Source organism: Phaethon aethereus (assembly GCF_964289735.1).
Source record: "Phaethon aethereus genome assembly, chromosome: 9".
NCBI lineage: Eukaryota > Metazoa > Chordata > Aves > Phaethontiformes > Phaethontidae > Phaethon > Phaethon aethereus.
The window spans coordinates 18273038-18289823 of NC_138585.1; the positions used below are offsets into that span (position 1 = coordinate 18273038).

A 16786-nucleotide genomic window follows, 5' to 3' on the forward strand; every position below is an offset into this window, starting at 1 on the left:
CCCCTGAGGCTCACCTGCCTTGCCCACTTGCAGTCCCATCTGGCCCCTCCATCCCTTCTGAGCAATCCTGGATGGCTACTCTGCATCTCTCCTGGCTCCCCCAGGCTCACTCTGACTTTTCCACAAATATTAGCCATGTTCTGGTGATTGCACCTCACAGCCTAGAGGTGAACTGCTTGCATTTAGAAAGGCAACTGCCCAACAGCTTTGCTGTGTCTTTGGGAGAAGATGTTAAAGGGGCTACAACTTGCTTTCCTCTTTATACAAGATGGAAGGGCAGGGAAGGGGGAAGCCTGATGAGATACGTGTATTTGTCACGGTTTCCATGAGTGAGAATTGAATGCCTGGGGAGGCGGGGGTTAGAGCTGGCTGACAGCTCAGCAGAGCAGAAAGGTGAATCCTCCTCCTTTCCCTCTCCCCAGGAGAGCTGCTGGCCCATTCTCTTCTCCCCTTCCTTTCAGCTCTCAGAGAAAAGGATTCATTTGCCCTCTACTTAGGCTTTTGAACTGAAACACACTATGGCCTGTGCACTACCAGCCTCACAGCAGCTTGTCTGCACCCCATTACTTACGTTGATGCCCCAAACTCAGTTTCAGGAATAATCTCCCCCTCCCACCCACAAAGCACACAGCTGCTAGGGTGCCTGCTGGGCAAGTACTAGAGGCAGCTATTCAGAGAGGGAGCTCACCCTCCCAGGCTAGTAATAGGGTTTCAGGACATGTTCCCCATCTCACCTGCCTGACGCCCTACCCTGATGAACGATGCTAGGAAAGCACATCTTTTTAGATACTATCTAAGAGGGATTAATATCAACAGCGAAAAAGAAATAGGGCAGCAGAAGCACGCAAACAAAACTTGACTCTTGAAGAGGGCCATCACTTCCCATAACCTGTAGGGAGACAGTCCCCCATACCCCAGATTCATGGCAGTCCCTGCAGAAGTCCCTCCCCAGGATCAGGCCAGCCTTCTCCCTCCTCTTCATCCTTTGGCATCAGCTCACCACTGACGGCTTGGGGGCACAGCATGGGGGCTCTAGAGGGAAAAAGAAACACTCTGTAGGAGCTCCCTTCTCTGCAAACCACCTGCCAAAACAGGGGATGGAAAGTCCTGCACCCAGCACCTTTCCTGCAAACCTGAACTACCTACTTGGTGCCACGCAGGGTCTCTGTGCCCAGCAGTAGGACATGCATGGCCAGGGCAAGTCACAGAAGCGGGATGTGCTCCTCTGCTCTCCTCCATTTTCTGAGTGAGGGCAGGTATCTTGCCAGAGAGAGCGAGAGAGGAGGCGCATCACTGCGACTGCCCCTTAACTCCGACATTGAGGTTTGGGTTGTACTTCTACCAAGCAGCGAGAGCAGCCACATTCACAGTCCTTCCACAGACCTGAGACCAATGTCTTCACCTCACCGGGATCCTCACGTGCCTCCCCCTAAAGTTAGGCCCAGAAAAGCAGCACATCTGCCCAGGCTGGAAGCACACTCTCTGGCACCCAGGGGATGCTGAGGCTGGCCTTGGTGGTTATGAGCTTTCATCTTCAGATGAAAGACTGGTCATGTCTCCAACATTGCTCTCAAAAGATATATGACCACAGAGGGTGCACAGGTGTTGCAAAACCAGCCATCCAAAGGATGGAGATAGCACAAGTCTTGCATAGGCGGGTTGGTGTGCTTTTCCCAACTTCCTAAAAAGCAACTGGTGCATCAAAACATCACTCATCAGTTAACTCCAGAGTGGGAGGGGGTTTGACCACTAGAGACCCTGTATGCCCCCCCATTAAATGAAGGTACTAGAAAGTTAGACTGCGCATGAACTAATGGGTGTTACCTGACAAACAGACTATATAAAATCATAGGTTTGCATCAGTCATTCTGCCACTCTCTCTCTCTGAACACTGAACACTCACCCCATCCTGGTGCCAGTCTTGAGAACATCAGACTCCATGAACTGTCCACAGATCAGTCCTCCTCTCATGGCCCAGGGGAGGAAAGCTTTGTCAGGAGTTCCAAGGCATGAGACAGCCATGAGCTGCAGCCTTGCTAAGAGCAGAAATAACAGACAAATAGGACTGCAACACAGCACACACACAAAAAAAGGAAAGATGAGAAAATTACCTATACACAATCACAGTGAAAACTGTCACAAATACGTGCTAACTTCAGATGCCCATTTGAGAGCATAAGGAATCGTGTTTGAGGTACTGAGGTGTTTTGCAGTACTTGAATTCTTCAAAGTAGATTGCTCTGACATTGAGGTAGGTTAATTTAAAACAACATAATTTAAATGGAATTTCTAATTCCATTTCCAGTTAATAGATGATTGGCATCAATTTAAATACCTTTAATCCCTTCCTGCACTGGCTGATCTTCATTCTTCTCCCAGAGAAAGTTAGGCATTTCAGTATTCCAAGGTAGGGTTTTTTCCCCCCCTAGCAACTATACAAGAGACTATATCTAATTGTTTTATTCCTTGACACTTACTTGGTAGAATTTGCTGTCACAGCCAAGAGTGTTTAAAATGTAGTTTTCTTCTCATGTGCTTCTAGATCTTCTCAGTTATTTATACTTGAGTTTGATATTTCTAATTGTTTTATTGATCTCCCAACAAATTTTATAATCCCAAAGTATGGAGAGAAGAAGGAAGAAGTGAAAAGAATAGAAAATGCAGGAAAGGCGTTGCAAGAGGCAAACAAAAACGGATCTTATCTCTTCATCTAGCTCCACGACTCCCCAACATTTGCCTTAATATTTTTCCCCAAAAATGGCAATAAGAATAGTATCTGTTGTTTGACAAATAAGAGATGGAGGTAGGAGGGAGAGGATGCACGTATCCAGCAGCCAAAAGACCAAAAAGTATAAATTAAGAATTCACCTATATGCAGGTCTTGTTATATTGCATTATACGCTATCTAATTAGCTTGAGAACGTGCTCAAATTTGGGTTTCTGATAATTTGGCTCTTTCATGCAAAGACTCTCACCATCTAAAAAACAAACAAACAAACCCTAAAAATCCAGCTGTGACACTGAAATTATAATCCCTGTTTATGCAATTTATCAGCAATAGTACCAATAAATACTGTCTATCTGCCTTGCATTTGGCTTCATATACAAAGAATAGAAAGACATTCAAATCAGTAAATTAATAGATATCATACTAGTATTGTAATAATATAGGCAATATTTAAATCACAAACTAATCGTTATTAAAGAACACAGTGTTTTCAAAAATACCAGAGTGGGTCAATCGCCTGCACATGAAAACTTAAATCCCTTTGTTGACCAGCTTAAAATTAATTATAAGGCTTTTCTAAATACTCAGATTAAGTTTTATGAAAGCCATTTAGTTCTTCTCCCATTATACTTTAATAAAATTAAGATTGTTTACATGTGGCAACTCCTAGCACAATGAAGTGTTTGAACATTGACTTGCATAGGTCATGCCAGTGCTTAAAATTTTGCTGACTTAGGTCTATTGGTTTGAGATGTTTGCATCCATGCTGACATTGCTGCACTGATGAAATCCCTTCTGTGGGCAGGATCATGCTGCCAGAGATTTGTCAGTTTATGCCTTCTGGAGGTGAAGGACCATCCTGTTGGCAGAAAAGCTCTAACAGCAACATCGATCAAGTTGTTCCTCAGGCTGGACAAGGCAGAAGAAGCAGCGGGATTTGTTATCAACTCACACAATGGAATCGGACTGCAGCATCCATCTGTTTTTGACAAAAGAACCACAGATGTTATAGCCATTTATGTATTTTTTTTTTAAACTCCTCAATCTTGTACTTTAATAAGGAATGTAAAAGCTTAGATAGAGCTGGAACCAAGTTTGGGGAAAAAAATCTCACATGATGTTCACTGCATTGCTAACTCTTGGGACATGAAAGGCAGAACTGGGACTATTGCACCATCCCTCACTGCCAGGTGACCCCAAATAAACAATGTACTCACCCCTTTCTACTGATTTCTTATTTTTCTTACACTGATTTCTCCTCACTTTCTTATTTCTTATTAAATTCGAGGTACATTTTCTCTTATTCTTGATCTTTTTGCCTCATTACAAACAATCTGAAAGAGCAGGTTGCTTTGCACTTCGGAGCAGTACTGACTACATCGACATCAGTTTGTGAATCACAGGTCTGAATATTAGTTTTGAAAACACTGGGCGTGGTAACAATGGTGTGAAAGCTCAGTACTGCTTGGGTCAAAACTAGGAATGAGATAGCCAGAGCATGTTGTGGCAGGCAATCAAAGAGATGAGCATGAAATATTCCTTACTGAAGTCTGTCCCACTAAGACTACAGAGCAGAAGTCTCAAGCAGCTCAAGACTTGTAGATCTATTTAAAAACACAAAGTTAAATGGACCAGGTTCATTCTGAGTGAAAACTCTTCCAGTGCTAGCTAGTTTCTTGGTTTATCTACCACATTTCCTTTTACCTACCACAGTTTTTACCTTTTCCTTTTACACTGGGAAATGAAATTCCAATATCAAGCTACCAACAGCAGAAATAATGCAGTCCAGACCAGCACCTTTCACCTGTGGCCTCCAGACCCCAATGGGTCCACAACCTCTAAGATGTGTTGAAAGATGATTAAGAAATGCAGATTCGTAAATGCTATTCAGCAATGTATAAGAACCTTTTTTCACCTACAATCTCTTAAAAAAAATTTCCCAATGGAGATAGAAGTCCGTTGTAAAAATTTGTAAAAGGACTAGTATCTCTGTTGCTATTTCTTTTTAAGTGACTGTAAGTGAAAAAAGTTTTAAAGCAATACGGATGCTATGTGCCCGCTCCTAAACTGTACCTCCCATTCATTCTCTCATACATCCTACAGTCACAGAGCTGCCCAAAACTTGGATGTCAGCACAGCAGACAACCAGCTACTCAGTCGCCTCATTATACACATTTTTGCAACATCATCTTTATATTAGTAGAAAAACAGAATCCTAGTTTTGCAACAGTGCACAATCCACTCCCCACTCCTGACAGAGCCTACATCAACACAACATAGCATCACAGAGCTAGATAGAAATTAGAGAGCAGGAAAGCCACAGCAGCTTGATCTGCTTGACCCGCTAAGCTCACGCATCTCTCCTGCCAAGCTCTGATGAGCTGCAGCAGCAGCAAGGGCCAGCTTCAAATCTATGGGGGTCTTGATAAAAGCGTCCATTTCAGCCCCCTACCCAGAAGCCTGAGAAAGAGAGTACTGAACCTTATGAGAGTAAGCTCCTTCACAAAAAGATAAATTTTTTTAACCAACAGCATTACATTAAAGAAAGAAAACTCTTGCATGGTGGATAAACCGGGCAACGACAACTAATCCTTGAAGTATAATTGCAATAACAATTGTAAACTCTTTTCCTCAAGGAAGGAAACTGGTAGAGCAACAGAGCATTTGCTACATCCACTAGCAGCCCTCACGTCAACCTCAATTTTTAAATCTTGCTGGGTAACAAGGCCAGCCTCACAGCGTGAGTGGTTTCTGGCACTGGCTCTTCGCTCGCCCTGCTTGGGCACTGTTCCTGCTTCTGCCGCAGCTGGCACGGCTCCTTCCCGTGACGCGCACGCCTTCCTAACAGGCATTCTTAACTCAGCAGCTCTGCTAAGTCTCCCCTCACCTGGCTGTTGGAAGGCTGCGTGCAACTGCCCCTGTGCTCACAGAAAATCCTCAAGAAGTTTGATTCTCACACAGCTCTCCGGAAACACTACATAAATTTCACCTGCCCTGTCCCTCTTTTGCAGGCATCAAGCTTTGCTTCACAAGACTGCAAGCAGCCCGCTTAACTGTGCTTTCAGGCATCAGTAGAGAGACATGGCTGAGCTAGACTGCTGTGCATCATTATCATTACAAACTCCACTGTGTGAGAGGACTCCCTCTTTCACAGAAATGCCTCTCAAATGCACCACCACAATATATGCAAAAAACCAAATTTTCGGCATTTTCAGGCCAGTCCGCTGGCCCGTTATCATTTATGCCCGCTTTGTTTCACCAGCAATGGGGCTCCCCTCCGCAATTCTTCATCAGGGAATATAAGGGGTTTGCCTCACTTTCAGCCAGAATCACTAGCCTCACACTCAAATGAAGTGTTGCATTGTTGTAGCTCTATTACTTCCAGATTCAAGTTCTCATCCCCACACAGCTCTCAGCTAAACAGACAAACCAGCTGTCTCACACCTTGTTGGGACATCTCTCCACAACTCTGTTCCCCCATGCAACCATACCTAGGGGCTCTGGAAATACCCAGAGCCATCACCTCTGGGAAGAGCATTTCTATACCCCTCTCTAGATTTGAGAATGCATGGGAACGAGGGGAAGCTCCCCAACACCTGGCTTAAGTGTTTCTTCTGCCTCCAGTAAGATTCCTGTTGAGTTTCTAGTAAGACCAGACACCATAATAATTTGCTATATTTATTTCATTTGCAATACAGCAGAAGAAAAACGTACAGAGATGTTCCAGACACAGGAAAACCAGAGTGTTTTTCAGGACCAGCTCCTTATACATATACCGCAACAAGGATAGATTCACACTGAATTTGAGCTAGAAATTAAAAACATAAAAGCTGCACAAAAGATCAGCACACTAGCGAACCTGTGACAATGCCTCTTTCTCAAATCTGTAATACCCTACAACCTAGCGAAGAACTGCACAGAGCTTGTATGGATGGGGTTTCATTGTGCTCCCAAAGATAATGTCTGTGTTGACTTCCTTAACTCCTTCTGGGGGAGTGAATTTGAATGTCCGCAACAGGTTGCAGAAGATGATGAAAAGTTCCATCTTTGCCAGCACCTCTCCCAAACAGATACGGTGGCCTGCAGAGGGAAAAGGGAAAGAGCAGTCAGTCCCCACAGAGGTCAGTAACCAGCACCTGTTTCCCAGCTTTTCAAAAGAGCATCACTCAACCTCATCAAGAAACAAAAGCCTTTGCTGAATTTGACATTTTCCTCTCAGATTAAACTGACTGGACAATTGAGAATTCTGCAATCCTTCTTTGCAGGATCTGCCCAGATTATAGAAAAAGATAACAGAGATGCTTCTGAGTAGTTTCATACTTTACTTCCTAATCTATAGGACTCTGTGATTCTATGAACTGCGTTTCAGTCTCTTGACTCCAAATGAGAATGACAAGAAAGCATTGTTAGGTTCCCTCACAGCTCCCACTTAGTACAGGCTGGCTTTTCTTCACTAACAGCAGAGAAAAATCAGAGTACAGAGGACATCCTACATCTGACTAGACATTTTCCTACGTAATGGAGGAAACACAAACGGGTTCAGTTATCAGTCACCTACCTGCTGAGAAGGCTAAGAAAGCCTCTCGGGTCACAAAATTTCCATCCTTGTCCAAGAAGTGACCAGGGTTGAACTGGTGAGGGGTCTCCCAGTATTCAGGGTCAAAAAGAGCTGAGTCTATGTTTGCCATAATGATAGTGCCCTGAAAGGAAGATGCCATTGGCTCAGTTCTGTCTCTCACACATCAAGAAGAAAAGGACACAAACAGATTCCAGCTATAATTCAGCACACTGCTGGTTACATGGAGAGGCAGCAGAAATGAAAGATTACTTTATTTAGAAAAAAAAAAAAGTCAAACTCTTCTGAGATTTTTTTTTTTTTCTTCAAAAAATAAGAAACGAAACTTCAGTATTTCAGGTTCAGGAACTTCCCTGATGTATTCATTCCTTTTTTTCCATTCTGTTAGCAAATGCAACAGGATAAGTGGTCTGTGGTTCTTTAGCACCTTATCCTAAATCTGGGAAAATAATTTTACTACTTCTGACAAGCTTTGACAGGTTTTGACAAATTAAGAACAAAGTACGCTGGAAATGAAATAGTATATTTCAAATTATCTTTCTCAAGATGGAGGTGGGAAAGGTATGCATGACAAACACCATGGAGCAAGGCTGTGTAGGAAGATGCCTCTATGTGTGCTTTTGGGGAGGTTTGTCATTGAGGTTAAGTCTGGTAAAGCTGGACAAGTCAAAGATGCTGCCAGAAGCTTTTTATTTGAGGTTAGATGGCAGTTCAGAAGCTGTGGGGAAACATCTTAATTACAATTCAAATATGGTGCCAGAGAGGCAATAATAAGAAAAAGAAGTCCTAAGTGAATGAACTTGAGTAGATGCTTGGTATTGTCTCAGACATCACCACTGAAGAAAACATTCCATCTCCCATTTGTCCACATGGCAGACAATATCCTAGCATTAGCGGTCTGCTGCACCTCCCCCACTGACACCACTGTACAGTTCTGATGTCTTCTCTGAGGTCTTTTGAAAGTATAAGAGCTCAAATGCTTATAAAATATTTCAAAACCACAAGCTCTTGGAAAGTAAGACTCTGCAGCACTCTTGGAGAACAGGAGTTTAATTGGTGTGAAACTGCTTTTGGCACATGCCAGAGGGCATGAGAAGGGAAGGTGCTGTCTGCTGGTGCTGTCACCAACACCCATCTGTCCTGAACTGGAAAGAAAAGGGGCTAATGGTAAACACGTCTGCAAGGAACTTAACTCATGGCCAAAGATCACATTGGAATAGAAAGGATATCTGTACCTTTGGAAGCTGATACCCCAAAACAGTTGTATCCTTCACTGCTTCTCTAGGAATTGTGATTAAAATAATGCTACTAAATCGCATGATCTCATGAATCACAGCGTTTGTATAAGGCAGTTTCTTACGATCCTCATAGCAGATTAGATGGGAGGGACTCAGGACAGCATCTAGCTCTTCCTGGACTTTTTCTACAAAAAAAAAAAAAAAAAAAAAGTCCATTATAGATACAAGGACACTGTTTTGCATGAAACAGAGCTTTCATTTCCTTTTTGGATTATAACAGTGATAGCAAAAATACAATATGTAAATAATTTATACTTACTATATCTTAAAACGTAAATGCATTTATACAACTATCTAGTTATGATTTTACTACACTCTGGTATTTCCTAGTTTATAGGTTCTATGTTCAGATCATCTTCCCACAAGCCCAACAGATTTATTGAGCTTCATAGTTAAAGGGATTGAATTGTAAATAAAACAAGAACTTATTAAGAGATAATTCAGTTACTCAAACTGTTATTTTTACTTTAGCTAAATACAGACTCACAGCACGCTAATCAGCATGTTGCAAGGGAGCCATCATATCAAGCTGATACACATATGTAATGCTGAGAACTGGAACAGGATAATATTACCAAACCATCACCAACTGCTAATCTCTTTTGGCTGTTACCTAGGCTTCAGCAAGTAACATCACTTGTACAGTCTCAGAGGGTTCAGGGTCAAATTTCATGCTTAAAAATTAGGCTCGTAATCTAAGAGGTTTTGTTTGGTTTTTATTTCATTAGAATTTGAAAGGTATGTGGGTGCACAAGGTTCTGTTATTCCAGCATTCTAGCACCAAAACCATAAAAAGAAGTATTTCTAGCTCTAAACCCGAGAGTCAAGAACGTGTACTTGGTTTAGCAATTCATCACCTCTGAAAGCCCTGTATCAAATAATTCAAAAATTCTGAAACTAGTGTGCAAATATGCCCTTGGCTAGAATTTTCCAGTCATCTTTTTGGCTTCCCATTAGTGTCTTTTCCTCTTTGTTTAACATTCCTATACGTTACGATAAATATACTTATTATACAGAAATAAAACTGGTGTCTCAGTCAATGAATAAAATTAATATAATTTTAGTACACATTCTGGATACCAGAAAAACATCACTTTTTCCTAACCCAAGGTCATATTTCATTTTGAGTGTTTTCATCCAGACTGTATCTTCCACTATATACTTACAATACTGAAACAGTCTGACAAAAATCAACAAGAGAAAATACAGTATCAGAAGCTGAATGTCCCTGAAATGATTTTAAAATCTGTCTGGAAATTTTCTACTTCACTGTCTTTTTAAAAGCAAAGCTCAAAAATGCAATCTTAAAAAAAAAAAAAAAGCTTGATCTTAACAAAACCCTTGATCTTAACCAAAAAAAAAAAGTGTAACAGACAATTGTTCTACTTGAAACATACCCATGTTCGTGTCTACAACTCACCTTGGATGTCTGGATAAACTAGCATATAGAGCAGAGCCCAACGCAGAGTGGTGGCAGTGGTCTCTGAGCCACCCAGGAAAAGGTCAAAAACAGACTGCACCATGTTGTCTTCATCAAAGGTAGAATTGGGGATATTTTTAGTCTATAGGTGTCAATGAGAAAGGTAAAACGGTGTATACCTGTGTAACAGTTAGCGCTGAGACAGACAGTGTCCACTACACCCAAAAAAATAATATTTCTAGGGGACAAAGAAGATATAGGTACTTGAGTAAAACAAAGATTTATGCCAAGATTTTCCTCAAATAAGTGCATTGATATTGTTAAATTACAGGTGCTGCTGAAAGTATCAGGTGTCTAAGGTTCTGTTATGCTGCCTTCTAGAGTGACTTGTTGCCTTGCTGCTAGCTTCCACATCAGAAAAAAAAATCAAGGTGGTTTTATCCCACCCTTGCCACTCTGCACATTTGCTGATTCCAGCTATTTATTGCATATATGTTATAATTTTAAAAGATTTATGCTTTTTTTCAGAGCAGAGGCTGTCATAATTTTAAGATTGTTATGATAATCATACAGTACTACTAAGCACACAAAAGCTCTGTACAAAGCACAAAGATAATAAATGCAAATATTAATAAGACACAAAGAATCAGAATTAGACAGCCATCCAAATATCTGCACCTTTTCAATGTCCTCCCTACTGCCCACTGCCCAGCCTGCACTAGGTATTCCACAGTATAACAACAAACCAATGTAATTAATTTATTCTTCTAAAACAAGTTATTAAACTAACTATTCAAAGTTCATATTTGAATTTGACAGCAGAGTTTTTAAACCATATCTGTAGATCTCTTTAATAATGTTGCTATGTACTGACAACTGTAGGAAAGGTGTGGGGAACCCGTTACGATAGGATCTGTCACAGCACAAATTACTCACTTTCTCTATCTGATTCAGGTAAAAGTCAATGAAATCTTCTGGTTCATCTATTGTGCCTCTTTCCCTGTGGCTTTTGATTTCTTGCCTTATGAAAGAACGAACAAAATCACAGAAAAATGATGCTTTCTGTGCAGGTCCTGGGAGGTGCTCTGCAGCCCACGGGAAAATTTCACAGATCTGTGGAGCAAGCATTCAACACAGATGTGCTAAGTTACATGACATAAGCAAGGCTATAATAGAGATAGAACATGGACATTTTTGCTGCTAAATTGCTGAATTAATTTCCCTAAGAAAAGTACTGTAGCATCAGAGATAAATGGTGGGTACATGTTGAGTACATGAACCCACGTTAAAACCACAAATTAAAGACAACTCAGTTTCCACCCTGGATTCTTTCCTATCCTTACTGCATAACTCTACTTGTATTTGCCTTGTTAATTCACCAACAGAAGAATTCACTTTTGCAGATAGATTTAACATGAAATAATATTAATAAACATTTGTATATATTACTTTAGCACACAGAAAAAAAAAGTAATTCTTTTTTATTCTGATACAAAGAGTATCACCTTTTCACCTTAACAATACTGGTGTTTCCATTACAGAAAAGTTCAGCACCCCAAGCACATCCCCTTTGCTGAGAATTTCTAATAAAGATTATTAATATAATATTAAAATAATAGTTGAATGATGTCAAATCCAAAGCACTGCAGGTCCAGTTCATGTTCATAATCCAAATTTTTATCAGCATTTAATGTGTATTAAATACTGCAATAACTAAAATATAATATATAATAATATGATTATATTGCATAATAATGCAATAAATAATGTGCTCAATAATCAAATACTTTGCATATCAAATAAGTCATTTACTCACATAGTAACGGCAGCTATTCCCAAAAGCCACTATATAATTGTATGCTTCAATCAGCTGGCGGAAGGTTTCATCCTCTAGGGAGAAACGATGTCCAAAAACCACAGCACAGATCACATTAGAGACGGCATGAACAATGGGGAAGGAAGGGTCGACAGCTCTTCCTGCAAAGAGAGATAAGCACTCATCTCCAAAAGACTTTCTTTATCGCCTTTGCTATTTTGGAAGCAAGATCACAATGACATTTTATAATAGATGTCCTCTATGCTATTTAGATTGTTACATCGAAACACTCAAAATTCACTGGCAAACATAACAAAAGATAAACCTTATTCAAAAATGAGGACAGGAAGTCCTCAAGTCTTTAACTCCCAGCCTTGTTATTTTGTTTGCCTTTTGTTTGTTTGTTTTTAAATCTTGAATATGCTGTTGATATCAAAATACACATTGCTGAGGTCTAACTGTACAAACAGTTTTGATCGCACTTTAAATCTCAGCTGTGCTCCAAACCCCTTCTTTTCTGCAGCAAAAATAGTTGGCCTTTACCCTTAAAGTCACGCGGACTATGTACCATGTCAAAAGCCCAAACGCAGTTCCCAAGAACCTTGTCAATGGCATACCATCTTTGTCCCTGAAGAACTTGACCAGATACTGGGCCTCAGTTTGTATCCCACGCTCCATTCCTTTATTCCCCATTCCCAGTTTTCGGAGAGTTCCAATTCCAAAACGTCTCTGATGTTTCCAGATGAGACCATTTGAGACCAGGATACCTTCAACCATCAAGAATCAATTTTACATCATGTTAATGTTCAAACAGTAGTACATGACATGCATAATAAGAGTCATCTTCTCATCATGCTGCTACTCACAAAGAAGACAGGCACATCAGGGCAGTGTTCTTTCAATTGTATTTTGTTAGAGACAGAGAAACCACCTTGGTTAACATATACCCAACCCTGCAAAAAGCCCACAAAAGCTCAGGACTCACACATCTGCCTTCCAAAACTAGACTTATTCTTCCTGAAGCATCCAAGAACTGTGGTCATTACACTAAACTCCATCCAGCAGCCTGCTACAAGTTGCAAAGACAGTATGGGTTGGTGTTGCCTTCTATTTGCCCATGCTTTGAGCAGAAATTAATCTAAACACTTATTCACATAGAAAGGCTTACAACCCAGCTCATGCAATCTCTTACAAGATCTCATTTATTATCTTGTACAATCTTCTAATACAATTAATATTTACTTGTAAGCTATGTTTGCCAACATCCCCGTATGGACATTGCGTTCTTGCAGATGTTGCCATATGTCAACTCCGCAGGAGTGCCAAAGACAGCTTTCTTTCCTCAACAAACAGTAAATTCAGGTTTCTGTTGCCTGGAAATATGATGGGGTCTCTCACCAAGGTACTCACAGCCAACAGAAATCTCTGCAGAGCTTACTGGGGAGGTCTGGGCGTTTCCTATGCTTGTGCTTCTTAACCTTATGCAAACCTTCCGGAGATTATCTCATCTCCCTGTTGGTAGTGCTTCAAAAAAACCCAAAAACTCTCTAACAGCTAGAGTTGATAACTCGTTCTGAGCACATGTTGTCTGTGATACACGGTCTCTGGCTTTTAGGGGATCCTGCTTTTACCAGGCTGCTTACACGAGATATCAAGCTCTCCTCCTGGTCCAGGTCCCTCCTGGAAAGACAATGAAGCCAGGCAAGAACCACCCAGCAAGAACAGGAGTAGGAAGAGCACGCTTTAGCCAATCTACAAACAGCTTCCTAGGACCAGGGGTCTCACTGTGGGAGGAAGGAATCCCAGGCCCCTGTGCTGTGAGTTTGTGTTCTGGCAGACAGCCCAGCAGAAGCCATTTAATCCACGTGGTGGGGAACAACTTCCCTCCATCAGCCAGCTTCTCCTTGGAAAGCCAGCTTGCTCCCTGGGACAGCTGCTTGACACAGTCTGGAATAACTCTACCCTGTTTCTACTGTTGTCCTGGGAGCCTGGGCTATCAGAAAAGGAGCCAGGCCAACAGGCAGGTATTTGTGTTGCAGGGAGTTGCCAGCTTGCAGCTGTGCTGCAGCTCCTTGTTAAAGCCATCCCTGCTACAAATTGCTAGTGCTAGGGCAGCTTGTCACAGCTCAGCTACTTTAGTCCATGTCACCCAGCTAAAAGGTGGCAATGAAGACCCTTCCAAATGGACTGAAATGGCCCCAGACTTAATAATTTCTATTCCTTAAAGAAGTTTTTCTCTATTTACATTAGCTAGTATTTTAAATTAAAGCTTTCCCAGTTGTAGTCCACATGCAACAAAGCCTGACTGAGGATAAGGCATCTGCTTTATATCCTCTGGATAAAAGGCTGGTGGAAACAAGTTCAATCATTTCTGCTTTAAATGCAACACCCTCTTCATTGTCCATCCACCGTAATTCAGCATTGTCTGATGTAAATGATAGCACAATAAGAAGCTCTGAACAAGGATATGTTGCACCTACAGTCTGGCTAATACATTTAAAGCTCCAGTGACCTTTCTGTGCCTTCAGACTTCCCAAAAGGCTAGACCTTGTCCAACAGCTCTGTATAGGCTTTCCTTACACAAACAACTGGAGGCATAAAGAATTACCTTAGCCTCAGCTTACAGAGGAGGCTGCAAGCTCCAGATTATTTCAGATCAGGACACACAGTTAGACAACACTAAGAATGGACAAGAAAGACCTAACTGGGTACAAATATTGCTGCTCTGATGAGATTCTGAAATACACGTGTGACAGTGGGACTTTGAAGACAACAGAGTAATGCTGCAGAATTATATCATTCACCATGAGCAGACATAATGGGTGAATTGGGAATTAAGGGCTTGTCAGTAGGGGAAACATGAGAGAAAACAAAGTCAGTCAAGGATTAAGTCCTTCCACAGATATGAACATCTTACCTTTTCCTTTTGACATTCTATTGAAGATATAAGTCTGCAGTCGCCCAGAGACATCCTCTGAGTTGGTGGTGAGACCATCCTTCACGGCTTGGAATCCATACAGCACCACCATAGGTTTGTGACCCAGCCACAGGGTACAGATGTTGCCATAGCTTTTTGCCAGCTGTAGGTTAGACCAATGCCAAAAAAATACCCATGGGAGAAACACCAACCAAAATGCATACATGATGGGCTGCTCGCCTCCAGCATGACATTACTCTGGGGTTCAGAAAATGAAAAGGGACAGTGATTTTGTTTTGCAGTGGGAGCGCTCACTACAGTAAGGTCTGGGCTCTCTCTGGGAACCCACTATTTACAACAATGTGAATAATAAAAGAACAGATGCTCCTCTCCTTTTTAAAACTTGGCTTGGGCTGCCTTTGCAATATTAACAATTAGGAAAATGCCGCTGACTGAGTGTTGAGAGATGCGTATTAGATTTCCCATGAAATTTCAGCTGCCCATTCTTGATTACATTTTTCAACTCCATATTTCTTTTCTTTAGCCAACAACTAGAACTTCTTGAAATGACATATTCCAGGTATAACTCTCCTTCTAGTACTGCATATTTCAAGTTTCAATGGTAGGACCTCTTCCCCTCTTATGCAGAAGTACTGTCAACTGAGGCATCTGAGCATAGATCCCATCTCTGCTTGGGCAGTGATAGGGGCTGCTCTCAGGCAACCCTGTGGGTATTCAGCAAGGACAAAGTCCCTGACTCTAGGCAGAGAAACAGTACAGCTCTGTCCTCCCACAGTGATGAACACATACCCATCACAAGCGTATAGCATCAAGGTCTTTCAAGTTCCCTTTTCCTGAAGCCAACATTCTCCAGCTGCAGCCAGGTACCCCCTGACATGCAGGTTACACTTACCACCTAAGGAAAGGTCATGACTTGAAAAATATATCAACAAATTGGATTCTTTTGTGACATTTTGGCTATGTGGAGGATGTCGAGCACTGACAGAACCTGTATTAACATGCTTATCATGGACATAATTCTTCCCATCAGTTCATTCCTTTCACTATCGTTTACATCCTTAGCTCATCTGCAAGGAGCAGTTCCCAGACTGGACTTCAGAAAAACAATGGAGCTAAGGTTTTGGCTGCATATGGGATGCAATTTCATTTCCATCCCATTATAGGAGAAGACGTACTGGTGTGCTTTTCACATCTTCTGAATTCAAGACACCTTGTTTTAGAAGATTTTCTGTATGCACCTGTGGTGGGAAAACTGAGAAACACTTTCTTCTTTCAAGGCAAAAAGCCTCCCTTAAGAACAGTGCCTTTTTTGAGGCAAAATTACTGTCCTCAGTTCTGTTCAACTTGCACACATATTAGCTCTCATGTGATTTAGACTCTGCAGATTTTACTTAACTTGTTTAGGCACTTAATTTAACTTCCATGATTCATCTTCCCTCAGGATTAAGTTCTCCCTGCTGCCACATTAGCCTATCAGCAGCCATCACCAGTTTTTACAGTGTTTTGCCTCAGTAGCTCTTTAGTTCACATCTGCAAGTGCATACCTTTTTCAGGCTCCCATGATCAGCTCTAAAATTTATCCGCCACATGCTTCCAACGATGGGAAATGGGGTTGGTCCAGGAGGAAATCCACGACTTTTCCATTGCAATTTCAGGAACTGTGCACCCAGTAAAAACAAAACCAGTGATATGAGAATTACACTTACCATCATTTCACACCTCCAAACTACTCTATCACTGAGAAAACTGCTACAAATCTGTTGAAGTGACTCTATATCGTTCTTCTTAACTCTTTTCTGTCACGTTTAAGCTTTCTGCATTTTTCTCCTCCCTTCTTTCCTACCACGCTTCCTGATCCCAGAAAATGAAGAGTGTTCCCATTCTTGAGTGTATTTAATACATCACTATGCTGCAATATGCTAATAGCTACCATCACTTTAAGATCCAGTAGAGGCTAGAAGGCGGGCACCTTGTTCAGAAATATCCCTTTAAGCAATCAGTTTGATGGAA

At 41.4% G+C, this 16786-nt stretch overlaps 1 protein-coding gene across 1 annotated transcript; it reads right to left on the reverse strand.

Moving 5' to 3' along the window:
- Positions 1-6629: 6629 nt before the first annotated feature.
- LOC309408088 (cytochrome P450 2J6-like) lies at positions 6630-16488 on the reverse strand (the record flags this gene model as incomplete). The annotated part of the gene is made up of 9 exons (XM_082003811.1): positions 6630-6808; positions 7287-7428; positions 8540-8727; positions 10023-10164; positions 10959-11135; positions 11839-11999; positions 12456-12605; positions 14756-14918; positions 16321-16488. The coding sequence occupies 9 exons, from the start codon at positions 16486-16488 to the stop codon at positions 6630-6632; spliced, it is 1470 nt and encodes a 489-aa protein (XP_081859937.1).
- Between the last annotated feature and the right edge of the window lie 298 nt (positions 16489-16786).